The 12975-nt window shown below is 40.5% G+C and overlaps 2 protein-coding genes across 9 annotated transcripts in view; one reads left to right on the forward strand and one right to left on the reverse strand.

The window, feature by feature from the left end:
- Window positions 1–3604, forward strand: part of ANKRD27 (ankyrin repeat domain 27) — a 52155-nt gene extending 48551 nt beyond the window's left edge. For 7 of the 8 annotated variants that reach the window (XM_059905839.1, XM_059905841.1, XM_059905838.1 and 4 more), the window contains 3 exons: window positions 643–721; window positions 910–982; window positions 2245–3604. In XM_059905839.1, the coding sequence (XP_059761822.1) occupies window positions 643–721; window positions 910–982; window positions 2245–2478 (386 nt within the window). In that variant the 3' untranslated portion in view covers window positions 2479–3604. The remainder of the gene's footprint in view (window positions 1–642; window positions 722–909; window positions 983–2244) is intronic. The other variant, XM_059905845.1, reaches the window with a different exon arrangement.
- A 2673-nt stretch (window positions 3605–6277) lies between these two features.
- Window positions 6278–12932, reverse strand: PDCD5 (programmed cell death 5). Its single transcript, XM_059905099.1, has 6 exons — window positions 12766–12932; window positions 11813–11850; window positions 9309–9370; window positions 7738–7829; window positions 6781–6852; window positions 6278–6471 (listed from the first exon to the last, which is right to left on the reverse strand). Exons 1-6 carry the CDS (start codon window positions 12829–12831, stop codon window positions 6424–6426), a joined length of 378 nt encoding a protein of 125 aa, XP_059761082.1. The 5' UTR covers window positions 12832–12932; the 3' UTR covers window positions 6278–6423.
- Between the last annotated feature and the right edge of the window lie 43 nt (window positions 12933–12975).

Below are 12975 nucleotides of genomic sequence, written 5' to 3' on the forward strand. Positions count from 1 at the left end.
GATTGTGATGCTCCCTAAAGAGGTAAGATGGACACTCTGGGCATTACCCTGAAGGTCAGGCCTCCACTCGCCAACCAGGGAGGAGGGACCACCTCTGGTAGTTTCTTTCATGTCTCATGTTCTGAATCCAGGCCTTTTTCTCAGCACTTCCTGGACATCTGGGGTAAATGCTACCTTTAAAGACTTCTTTTTTAATCTGCAGGTGTACAGAGGTAGATGGTCATTAGAACAGCAGCTGCCAAACGGGGTGGGGCTGAAGTATTTTCCTCTTTTTTAAAAAGTTGTTACAGTTTAGATGGGGTCCTTGTTCAACTTTTTTAAAAAATTGCAATTGTAGTTTGCAACGCAGTCATGTGAATAAGCCCGTTCACATATCTGGATAATCCTGAGGCTGTCTCACCCTAGTTGGCTGTGCCTGGGGAATATCAGTGTGTTAAGGACTTATCTTTGTTTCATGGGGGTTCACACAGTAATAAGTAGGTATCTACTAATACGTTTCTGTAATCAAATGCAGTGCTTAATTTCCTAAAGTTTGTTAAACTTTAACAAAAAGAAAGTTGAAAGTTTGCATCTGTGCTATAATTTTTAAACAATTCTTAAGCTAGTTTGGAAGTTTTCAGATGTTTATCCTTTTATCTACAGGGAACTCCAAAATGTATGATCTACCAGATGAACCTTTTACAAGACAGTTTTACTTTGTCCACTCAGTTGGTCAGTTTAAGTGAGTATAAGATTCGAGTTGATTTCTGTGCTTTTGACCTTAGCTTTACTTACAACTCAAGCAGGTTATATGCAGCTTTAATGGGTTATAAATAAATCTCCACTCATCAAATGCTTCCACCTCGTGGCCAACCAGAGTATTTTGCACCACTATCCCGAACGTTTATTTTAGTTTGTTTTGGGTTTCAGGGGAAGGACCTCAAGGGAGATTATGGCAAGAGATAGAAGTGTCCCTAATTTTGCTGCAGATTCTTTGCATGAGGTGAGTTATTAAACACTGGCTTATAATCTTACTTTTTCAAGCCTGAATTTTTCAAAACTAATCCATGGTAAACACATTTCTCATTTCATTATTCCCTTCACTGATAAGAGTTACTAACAATTAAAATGAGTTCCTTAGTGGCATGGTCATTTATTGTTATATTTAATAATGCATTTCTGAGCTGAGAAAGGAAAGTGAAGAAAAAGTGGGAAATAGTTGTAATGCATGGAAAGATGCTGTTTACAGTGTGCATACTAGATGAACTATCTCACATTTTACTATGGAAGCAAATTCACTAATGTGTTAATCACTAATGTAAGGAAGAAAACACATTTGTATACAGATGGGTAAAAAACTTCAAGTATGGTATAAAGTTGCTCATATAGACAATTCTGTATGTGGCCAGCTTCCTATAGCACTATTTAATTCTCATTATAAAAAGAAGCCTGCTTTACATTCTGTGGTGTTTTTAGGTGGCTCTTCTCAGAAAACATGGCTTGGCTTTGCTTTTTTTTAAATTGAAGTATAGCTGATTTACACTGTTGTGTTAGTTTCTAGTGTACAGCAAAGTGATTCAGTTACATATTCTTTTTCACATTTTTTCCACTATAGTTTATTACAAGATATTGACTATAGTTCCCTGTGCTATACAGTAGGATCGTGCTGAAACATGGCTTTTCTTATTGCTGCTTGCCAATATAATATATGCCTTATTTATGAGAAATAGAATTTATAGTATGTGTGGCATAGGCTTGTTGGAACAAATATACTGAAGTTCTAAATCTTTTAGAGAATTAGTGATTTTTGTTAAGATGACTAATTTTGATTTCATAGTTAATCTTCCATGGCTTTGCTAATAGACCTGCTGCTGGCTGGGAAACCTGCAAACTTTGAAGTCTGCCTGGGTTCAATCAAGTGTTAGCTTTTCCCTTGATAGCTGGGGGACTTAAGGCAGATTGCTTAACTTTTGCTGATCCTGTTTCCTCAGCTGTATGTAAAATGGGGATAACAATAGTACACACTTGTTTGTTAGAGTTGTAAAGATTAAATGTGAAAACATGTAAAGCATTTACATTGTGTCTGATACATGGAGTGCGCAAATGTCATACTTTCACTGCAGGGATGTTAAGAGTTGAAATTATGCCTGGAAAGTACTGAGCACATTGGATGGCACATAGAAGCACTCAAGGGTAGCTGTTATTGTGTGGGTTGTTTCAAGTATAGCACAAATGTGAACTGTTTGAATCATACCTTTTCTTTAGCCAGGGAGGCAAAGAGTCACTCGGAAGCAGAATAACCTGCCAGGCCAGAGCAGCTCTCAGACGGCTGACAAAGGAAACGATGGTCAGCCGGAGAGGCCTGGACCGAGACAAACTGCTCCCGGACAAAGGCGAATGCTCCGTAGACACGCAGTCAATGATGCGGTTGTACCCAAGGGCCCAGAGACTACTGGCAACCTGACCACTCCCCAAGAGGCTAGCATTTCCCAACGTTAACAGTAATAAGGAATTATCTACTGCCAAGAAGTGAGCCCTCAACAAGAAGATGCCAAGCATGAGTACAGCTTAGAACTAAATGAACTTACTGTTTGTCTTGAGAGAAAAGCAGAAAGGTCCTGAAAGCTTTTCTGTGGCTGATGGAAAGAATGCAACAACAAAAAGCTATCAATCACTATCTCTTTCATCTTCAAAGCTAATGGATACACTTGAAAAGGAAAGGACAAAAATTCCCGTAGTGTCCAGATCCTTAAGACGCTTCTTCTTATGTATTAGGGTTCCTTGGTTACAGTGAGAGGTTTCATCACCAGATTCTGACCTCCTTCTACTGAAAGGTGCTAGACCTCTGGGATGTGTATAAACTTGCAAACCACAGCTAAAAGGATTCCTCCCTCTGCGATAAGCTGAAGGAAAGCAATTTAGGTTTCATGGTACCGTGGAGGCCGGGCAGAAATGTTGCGTTGGAATGAAGGAAATAATAGGACCTGAAAAATGTCCCTTTGCAAGCAACACTTGAACCCAAAGATGCCTAAATGCCATTTTAATGCTCATTTTAGTTGAAAGGACACATATGACATGTTCTACACTATGTATGTGGGGAAAGTTGGGTATAATTTTTCTTCTAAAAAATTAAGTACAGATAATTGATCACTGCACTTATATACCTGTAGCAGTGTCTCTGGAAAAATCCCTTTCCGTTAAGAGCCTCCCTTAAATGTCACACCTGATGGATGGTTCCTGAACTAGACAGTAGACTTGGCACACCTTTTCTTAGTCTTTTGATTCAGATTCAAAACTTACAGCACAAACCAGGTCAAAGTTACCTTAAATTAGAATTTATTGCCATTTATTCCTTTTTATAAATTTCTATAGCTTATACTCTTATTTTTTTGTTACCAATTGGTCTAGAGCCGCAAACATGGGTTTGTCCAGAGTACATTTTCAAACAACTTTGTAATAGGGAAATGGTTCTGTGCACGTTCTTGGAAACATTTGCATTATGTACAGAAGGGAGGGGCTGATTATTTTTCTACAAAGTAATTTATGATTTTTAATTTTCTAATGTGCCTTGGACATGTGCCAAATGATGGAAAAGAAACAGTAAACTTTATGATTCTTGAGCGTGTCACGGTATACTTTTTTGAGTTTGTTTTGCTAGGGAGATGTGTTTCTCAGCCTTTCTGCTATAAACATGTGCTTTGTATATGGAAACTTCTTCCCCCATTGGATGGAGATACATTTTATTTTTCAGCTACAGATGTAAGTACGGCTGAAGCATGTCAACTGGATCATCGGGAGCAGATCATTACCCATGTGCCCTGAGTAAGGCTTACCTAATCCAGTAAGCCCAGTGTCTAGGGCCCCCACAAGGATGTTTGAATTTCCTCTAACATCAGAAGAGCAAAACCCAATATAACACAGCTTCTTAGCCCAAACAGGAAATAAGCACTGTTGCTTTGCAAGTTTCTTTGTTCCATTTTTACTCCTTTCCCCCACTTTTAAACAAAACCACCTTATTGACTTAAGTTGCTGTGCTTCTCTACCATCCTAATTAAGAAACTTGACCCTATGCAGTTTATCAGCACGGCCATTTCCAAGATGCAAATACGTATATTTGACATCACCTATTTTTGGAGGTGGTGCAATATAATATTGAAAACTTTCACATATACCCCCAGTTAATTTCTAACAATTGTCCTGGCTGGTAGAATTGTCAAATGAGGAGCCAGGTTCATGGAAATAAAGGGGCTAATTTGCTTGCACCGTCAAGAGCTGGGGTCAAGCCCTGGCTGGCGGTGTCACCTGAATTGGCAGATTCCAGCTTGGTGTGCCCTTCATCTAGAGATGTAAATACCATGAATGGGACTGTCAATCTTAGGGGAGAAGATTCCTTCTGAGCTCCTTTGGTAATCAGCAGGGTGAGCAATCTGAAGTGATTACCTCAATTATTTTTAAAAACACTTGTGTTTTTCTCCAATTACTTTCCCACTTAAAAATAAATTTGACAACTCAAATTGGTAATGCCCGAACTTCTATTTTGTGTAAGAATGTTCTGAATTCAAAGTTAAATTAGAAAGTTGAGAATAACCACCCCCCCCCACCCCGTGGACGGAAACGTACCCCACCCCCTTGATGCAGTCAAGAACCTCTATCCTTGTACAGAGTCACTTTCCATTCTCGCGTGTCTCTGAAGGATGGGAGGTTGACAATCTTTAAACACATTCACATCGGTAGCTGCCATCAGGACAGTGGTTATTCTGCAAGAGAAAGTGTGTAGCAAACTTGCTGAGAATTGTCTAGTCTCCCGCCAGCATTTCTATGTAAACGAGACATAAAACAAAATTTACCTGTAACTGGGATTTTTTTTTTCAAAATCCTTGATCACATTTTACTTTTGATGATTTACTCTGTTACTCTGAAAAATTTTTGATGTTCTTAATGGTTCTACTCATTCGTTTATTCAAGAATACTAGACACTTTATTCTAACACTGACTTTCTTCAGCATCTATGGTTACAAATTTCAATTCTCAAACATAGTAAAATCTCAAATATAGTTTAAACATATATCAGCAGTGTGCTAGCTAAAGCAGAGATTGGGATTTAGCTAGATTGGGAGATTGGGATAAACCACATTTCCCATCACTTTCCTGCTACTAATCCTATTCTCATTAAATGTTATGAACTTCCTCGAGGGCTAGGCCTCCCAGGACTAGGACATCTATCTACAAGGTTACACCAAACAGCTCACTTGAGAGTTCAGTTTATTTATTTATTTATTTTTGACTGTGCTGCGCGGCTTGCGGGATCTTAGTTCCCTGACCAGGGATTGAACCCGGGCCATGGCAGTGAAAGTGCCGAGTCCTAACCACTGGACTGCCAGGGAACTTCCTAGAGTTAAGTTTATGATTTAAATTTATGAGCACAGTTTTTCATAACCTGGTGGGAGTAAAGCACAATATAAGAGATGACATTTAAAAAAATATATATTTATTTACTTGGTTGTGCTGGGTCTTAGTTGCAGCAGGTGGGCTCCTTAGTTGTGGCAGGCGAACTCTTAGTTGCAGCATGCATGTGGGACCTAGTTTCCTGACCAGGGATCGAACCCGGGCCCCCTGCATTGGGAGCGCAGAGTCTTAACCACTGCACCACCAGGGAAGTCCCAAGAGATGTCATTTGCTTTAAGTTACCTGCAACCTTATCAGTGAAGACCCAGAACATTTCTACCAAAATGTTTAACCACTAAACTGTCTCAACTGGATTTGAATCATTAGAAATCATTTCTCTTACAAACATGTTTACTAGTGTTGAAGTATTATTACCCACATGTCTTATTTTGGTAATTTTTTTCCAATGGATGTTACCCTCTAGTTACAGAGGTTGTTTGGATAGGGGTCATATTTGTTAGATAATTTAGTCTCAATGCTTTTGAAAAGCATATTATAAATGAAACCGAAGCTAGGAACTTTCCCACATTAAATGTAAGTACTATCTTCAGGGAGAAAAATAGCTTACCTGCTTTCAGAACCTATGTCTTGAAAATATTAAAGTTGACTCAGCTTAATCCATGAGTCTTAAATCCCATGATGTTACCGGACACTGCTATTTTCTTTTTACTGAAGATGACTGAGCAGCTTCTATTTCTGCTGAGGCCATTTTCCCACCTAACACTAATGTCACAATTACAAAGGATATACTCATGCTGCTACACATGTTCAAAAGCTTTTGATAGGAAAGGAAAAAATTGAAAATGCAGGTCTTCTGTTCATTCTGCTATGGTTTTAAAACAAGTCTGTCCAAATTGTTTTATTTTGCATAACAAGTTTATTTTTAAAAGGCATATAGACAGTAAACAAAGTAAACATCCCATCAAGATCTTAACTTCTGCCAAGTATTCTCTGTCCTAGAATTGCTCCATTAAGTCCCAGTCTCTAGACATCTTAAATTCAATAATCGTCATCTTCATCAGAGTCCATTACTTTTCTTCTGCTGAACTGGGGGGAAAATTAAATGAGTATCATAACATGTTTCACAAAGCATAACTCAGATTTTCTGAGAACACAAATTTCTACCTACTACAGTGAGACATTTCTGTCTGTCTTTAAAACAACTTAGTGTTTCAAAACAATAGAAGAGCCTTGAAAATTAGGCCCTCAATATATGCAGCCTTTCTCCCCAAACCTCCCTGTGTTATAAAATGAAAATGTCTATGGGCTGAAGCATGTTTGATACAGTACATGCAGATGCAACGCTTATTTAAAATATCAATCTTTCTTTTGCCGTGTGCATTTGGGGAAACTTACTTTAACTGTTGTTTTCTTTTCTGTTTGTTGGCTTACTTTCTCGAGGATTTCTATTAAACCTTGTTCTGATACCTAGGATAACCATAGAGAAAAACAGTATTTTTTTAAAACAAAGAATTGACCTCAGCAGACTGAATGGTTTTAGTCCTTCCGGGGTGCGGGGGTAGAGGTCAAGAGGGAAGGAGAGTGGGACAGCGGGCTGAAGCCACTGGCTATAACTCTTGGTTTAAGTTCCACATAAAATCTGCTCTGCTAGTCTTCATTTGAGGGAGGAAAAGTATCCATCAGTTAGCTTCCTCGAAAAATACAAAATTAACAGGCACTTAAGAACACCTTCATCACCACTGTGTTAAGTGTCAGGGACAGAGATACACCTCTCTGCCCCTGAAACCTTGAGAAGCTTAAAAGCAGGAGACGAGTCACTCAAAAAAGATGAAGCAGTCGTAGTCTCTTCCACACACATTCTCAGTGTAAGGGGTTCAGGGCGGGCTGACCCCTGTAGGCTGTGGTGGCAGCAGAGGGCTTCCCAGTGCAGGTGGGGCTCATCTGGGTCTTGAAGCAAGGTCAGGGATGCAGAATATACCCATCATGGCATTACAGCAATGCACATAATAACCAGGAATTTTAGCACCTCTTCATTTGCAAAACAAGCGCAACTTTACCTGTTTTAATTAATATTACTGACAAACCATGTTTCCAGTGTAGAAGCAATTTAGGCTAGCTGACCCTAATAGTCACTGGTTCCATAGCAATGTCAGAAAAGGAAAGAAGCAGAGGATTTTAGAAAAGACAATTAGTTATCTTTTAGGAACGATGGTAGAAACAACTATTCTCTCCTTTAAAAACTGCTTCAACAAGAATTCAGTAACCAGAAAGAGATATAATTGACCTTCTGAAAATGTTTTGATAAAGTAGGTAACAACAGGTTAAAACTGCCTCAAGGCAGTCCAAGCTTACCTTCCCACTTAGTTGTCCATACCGTGCCATCTGTATAAGGTAATTCTCTACTGCTTTAGTTTTCTCAGGCTTTACAAGTGCTAAGTTACTTACTAAAAAGGAAAAAAATGTTACTTACTAAAAAGGAAAAAAATATATATATCTATACACACACACACACACAAAGTCAGAACTAAATGCACTTATATTACACCTTGAAACTAAGCACTGACATTTCCAAAGCCCTTCAGACTTACTCATGTCTTGAAACTAGCAAGGTAGATAAGGCAGATGCTATGGTTACTCCTCTTAAAAACGAGGAAAACTTGAGTTCAGCTGTGTCAACGTCAGTCAAGACCACACAGAGGTCGTGGCAGAGCCAAGATTAAACTTGGGTCCTCAGATTCTAAGCTCCATGCTTAAAAAAAAAAATGCACTATTGCCCTCTGAAAAGCAATTTATATATTACTACACATATATAATCATAGTGATTCATCTAAGCCTGCCTCTTCTAAGCTGGGCTTCAAGTTATAATACAGAAGATACTGGTTCATTCTGATGGCTCATTTAATATTTTTTTCTACATGATTTTTATGAAAAATTTTATTATGAAAAAACATACACTAAAATGGAGAATACAGGCATACCTCATTTTATTGAGCTTCACAGATACCGCGTTTTTCACAAATGAAGGTTTGTGGCAACCCAGCTTGGAGCAAGTCTATTGGCATCATTTTTCCAAGAGCATCTGCTCACTTCATGTCTTTGTATCACATTTTGGTAATTCTCACAATATTTTTGAACTATTATTATTCTTATATATGTTATGGTGATCTGTGATCAATGATTTTTGATGTTATTGCAAAAAGATCATGACTTGCTGAAGGCTCAGATGATGATTATCATTTTTTGGCAATAAGGTTTTTTTTTTTGCAATAAGGTATTTTTAAATTAAGGTATGTACACTGTTTTTTTAGACATAAGGCTATTGCACACTTAATAGACTACAGTATAGTATAAACTTAACTTTTATATGCGTTGGGAAACTAAAAAATTTGTGTGACTCACTATACTGTGGTGGTCAGGAACCAAAGCTGCAATGTCCCCCAAGGTCTGCCTGTACAATAAACCAGAGCCCCCAATCACCCACGTCGACTACCAGCAACATTTTGTGACTGACTCGATTTAAGAGTTGTTTCCTATAAATTTTACCTCATACAGTCGTCCCTTCGTACCTGCAAGGACCCCCTGAGGATGCCAAAATCCGAGGATGCTCAAGCCCTTATATGAAATGGTGTAGTACTATCAGCCCTCTGTATCTGTGGATTCTGACTCCACGGATACAGAGGGCCGACTGTATGCACTTGGAGATCATCTCATTGGTAGGAGAGAATGGAGCTGGTACTTCTAATAATGATTTAAGTACATTTCTTTAGGTTTATAAACTTAACATTTCTTACAAATAATCTGTATCTCACGTTTTAAGGTTAAACAAATATTTAATCTAGAGATAGCAACAATTTCATATATATCTCCCCATTCAAATAACTCAAGCCAATTTTATGGAAATAAAGAAAACTGAAGATGCTTACATCGGGCCCGGGCTGACTGATCCAGAACTTGGGCTAAGATACTGTTTCTCATTTCTGCTTCCCTACAACAAAAACAGGTCAAGTAAAATTAGAACTAAGCTGTCAGCCTTCCTGTTGAACATAGAAAAATGTAACGAATCCACTCTTATACTCAAAGGCCAGCATTATATTTTGTGAGTGTATATCTTTATATTTTGTGAGGTTGAAAGGTAAAACTTCACATTTACCTAATCAGAGTGGAGTTTCAGTTCAACCACGATTATAAACATTTATTAAGTACCTAGTGTGTGAGAGGTGCTAGAAATTTATAGTGAGATTTCAGGCAATTACAAGGACCAAGTGATTAATCCCTGTAATTTTCTTAGAGCTAAAGAAGCTGAGGTCCACGGAGGCAATGTTAAGGAGACACAGGTAACTGTGGCCAAGGTAGGACCAGATCCCATATTTCCAGACTCTCAGTTCTAGTTTTTGGGGTGGGAGGGGAGTTAAACTATAACTCTGCTTCTATCCTTGCATCTTCCTACCTATCCAAGTAGGAACTATTTCAAGTTCACAGGACAGTGGTTTCAAACTTTTTTTAAGCAGAAATTGTTTTTCAAATGAAGCCCTTCAAGGAACTTAATACGTAACACAGACAAAAGCAGAGATTCTTTGGCTGAATTCGAAGGGGAGCTCTGGCTGGCTGTGCCTACTAATTGCCCCCATCTGAGAAGCCCTGGGGTTCATGGAACACAGACTGAAGTCCACTTCCATAGGCCATTTCCTTATCACTCCTGAGTACTTCAACCCTGCCACGAACTTACTACATTTCACTAAATCTAAGAGGCCACAGAGTAGAAAACACACCGTAGTATACTGTATCTCCAAGAATGAAAAACACGCTAGATGAGGTGTCTAATAGGAAACCCTCACTCAAAGCTGGGGTATCATCCCAGAGCAACATCCTCAATACAAGGTAAACAAGAAATAAACCCGCTATGCAGAAAGGAACAGCAAGGAAGTGTGCGTGCAACGACCTTGGCCCTGAGTGGAGGAAGAAAAAAGTGTCTCTGAGAATTTGAACTTCAAGCTGTAGTCTTGCAGGTTTGCTGTCTGAATTCACAGCACCAGTGTGGAGAAAGGGGGAACCTCAAGCAGTGAATTTTAAGAGGTCTCAAGTTAGAAATGACCCACGTGATGGCAGAAGCAAAAGTAAATCCTCTTTGGAAGAATCCAGGACAAGAGCAATCAATTATGAGACACATTCGAACGTCAGATATGTTAGCATGTGAAAAAAAAATGCACATCTTATAATCAGTGAAATTCATGCGGTAGTTTTATTTTCTTCTTAGCACTATCCCAGGTGCTTACCATCTGTTTTCTCCCTCTAATGTAAGCTACATCAGGGCAGGAACCTTCTCCACCTTGCCTATCTCTGTAGACACAACACAGTGCCTGACCCAGAGCAGGTGCTCAGTATTTGCTGGATGAATGAATGAGTTAAAAGGCAACCCTGGGGGGTAGGGGTGGGGGCATGGGGAGTTTAATAGGCATAGTTTCAGATTTGCAAGATGAAAAAGTTCTAGAGATCTGTTGCACAACAATAAGAATATAGTTCACATGACTTATACTCTTAAAAAGAGTTAAGATGGTACATTTTGTCTTATGTGTTTTTTTTTAATCAGTTAGAAAAAAAAGGTAGCATGATGGGGTAACTGGCATTCATTCAATAAACCTGCCAAGTGTGAGGTTCTCTGTGATATTCTGGGATAAAATAACATTGAGAATAGAATGATAGTTAATACTATTGAGCACTTACTAAATGTGAAGCACTGTGCCCCTGCAATCCTCACCACATACCTGTGAGGCAGTCCTATGATTATGTTGGTTTTAAGGTAATCACAGTTTAGCAGAGAAACATCTATCAGTAATTGCAATACAGAGTAATAAGTGCTGTGGGGTTCCATACATGTTTATTTAACAAACATAATAACAAACAGTGATGATGATTTCTGGAAAAATCACTATGCCAGAAAGATCTTTAAGAGTCACACATCTATTAAGGTGACTGTAGTAAAAAAAAAAAAAAAAAAAATTGGTGAAACCATCCTTCAAAAAGTTCAGAGTTCCCACAAACATAGAGAACAGACCAAGAGATCGGTGTTGGGAGGTGGGCCAAATGAGTGAAGATTATCAGAAAAGTATAAACTTCCAGTTATACATAAGTCATGGGGGTGAATGTACAGCATGGTGACTATAGTTAATAATACTGTATTGCATGTTTGCAAGTTGCCAACAGAGTAGATCTTAAAAGTTCTCATCACAAGAAAAAAGTTTGTAAGTATGTGCGGTGATAAATGTTAACTAGACTTATTGTGGGGATCATTTCACAGCATGTACAAATATGGAATAATTACGCTGTATACCTGAAACTTACGTTGCATGCCAAGTACTCCTTAATTTAAAAAAAGAGCCACTACGTTAAAAACAAAAAACAAAAAACAGTTCAGAGCTCCAGCCCATACCTTTGCTTTGCTTCCTGTTGTGCTGCATCACCAGGGTCCTGAAAAAACAATTCTATCTTTTAGTAATTTCACAGAGGAAAAACACAGGAACTCCTATTTTCTTTCTGATACCTAACAGGCTCCTGCAGTGGTAGAGACGGCTTTACCAAATAATTAAAAGCCGGGCCTCACAAAAGTCAAACTGATAGCTTTCACTTACTACAGCGTTTTGATAAGCTTCTAAAGTCACAATCTAACAGAGTGTTTTAGAATACAAACCACCATTAGGGAGAAGAGTCCTTGCTCTACGAAACCGTGTTTTACGTGGTAAGAATAATTTCCGTAAAAGAAAATGTGCTTCGGTATTGGGGACGCTGCAGATTCAAACAGCCCTCCCTTCCAGACCATCCCGCTCCACCCCTAACACGTTACTCCCTTCCTCTTTGCAGTAGAGCCCTTACTTGGGCGTTTTATCTACGGGATTAGTTTGGTGCCTGGCCCTCCCCGGGACTGTTAACTCCATCAGGCGATGTTCCCCGCTGTACCCTCAGCACCTGGCACAGAGCAGACCCTTGGGTCGGAACAATTAAATTCTAGAAAACATTCAGCAGGAACGCTAGTCGAAGCAGGCTAGATCCACGAGCTAAGGGCACCGAGAGACCCGAGGGGCTGAGAATTCTGTTTGGGACCAATGCCTGCCCGGGCGAGAACCAGCCCCTGCCCGGGAGAGGCCCCCCCACCCGCCCGGGGCAGCACGTGGTCCGCTGGCCGCCCGAGACCCCGCACGGCGGGGAGAGTGACCGAGCCTGCTCCGAAGCGACCAGGAGGCCGCCGGCGACGGAGGCGGGGTCCTCGGCCGCGGGGAGAGCTGGGGCGTCGGCGCCTGGAGCCTCCGCCCGGGGCCGCGCCCTCCACCTCGGGAGAAGGCGGCGCCCCTCAGGGGACGGGCCTGGCGGAGGGGCGGGCGCGCTCACCCCGTGCTTCGCCTGCAGCTCGGCCAGCCTGTGCTTCCTCAGCGCCTCGAGCTCTTCCTCCGCCATGGCGCGGCCGTCCGGAGCGAGCAGCCGCGGCCAAGCTCCAGCCCACTCGAGAGACCGCTGGCAGCCCCTCAGCGCGCGCGCCGTCGTCCCCACTGCGCAGGCGCCCGCAGCGCCCAGGCATCACCAATCCAGCCCGGAGCCGCG

The sequence above is a fragment of the Balaenoptera ricei genome, chromosome 19 (genome assembly GCF_028023285.1).
Source record: "Balaenoptera ricei isolate mBalRic1 chromosome 19, mBalRic1.hap2, whole genome shotgun sequence".
Classification (NCBI taxonomy): Eukaryota; Metazoa; Chordata; class Mammalia; order Artiodactyla; family Balaenopteridae; genus Balaenoptera; species Balaenoptera ricei.